Source organism: Bison bison, unplaced genomic scaffold (assembly GCF_000754665.1).
Source record: "Bison bison bison isolate TAMUID 2011002044 unplaced genomic scaffold, Bison_UMD1.0 scf7180017864180, whole genome shotgun sequence".
NCBI classification, from domain to species: domain Eukaryota; kingdom Metazoa; phylum Chordata; class Mammalia; order Artiodactyla; family Bovidae; genus Bison; species Bison bison.
In genome coordinates this window covers 724879-725186 of record NW_011494752.1, presented here as the reverse complement: position 1 = coordinate 725186, position 308 = coordinate 724879, and the positions used below count along the sequence as shown (strand labels likewise).

The window sequence follows — 308 nt, the reverse complement described above, 5'->3', positions numbered from 1 at the left end:
CCCCCCCCCCCCCCCCTGCCGCTCCTCCAGCTGAGCTTGGGTCAGTTGGATCTGGTCGACGGCGCCGATGATTTTGTCCAGAAGGCTCAGTACCAGCACGCCGTTCACCTGGTCTGATTTGATCAGCTCCTCAGAACCGGCCCCCGACGGCTCCTCGGCCGCCGGAGCCCCCATGGTGGAGGACGCCTGGTCCCCGGCGTCGGGGTACCCGGAAAGCGGCTGCTCGATGATGTGGAGCTGGGTGTCCTCCATGGCTGCCCGGAGCCGTGCGGGGCCGGCCGGGTGGAGCTGAAGCGGGAGGGGGGGGC

The 308-nt window shown here is 70.1% G+C and overlaps 1 protein-coding gene across 1 annotated transcript in view; it reads right to left on the bottom strand.

The window, feature by feature from the left end:
- PTRF (polymerase I and transcript release factor) overlaps positions 1 to 302 on the bottom strand; it is a 13478-nt gene extending 13176 nt beyond the window's left edge. The window contains exon 1 of the mRNA XM_010843103.1: positions 7 to 302. Coding sequence (XP_010841405.1) covers positions 7 to 252 — 246 coding nt within the window. The 5' untranslated portion in view covers positions 253 to 302. The remainder of the gene's footprint in view (positions 1 to 6) is intronic.
- Between the last annotated feature and the right edge of the window lie 6 nt (positions 303 to 308).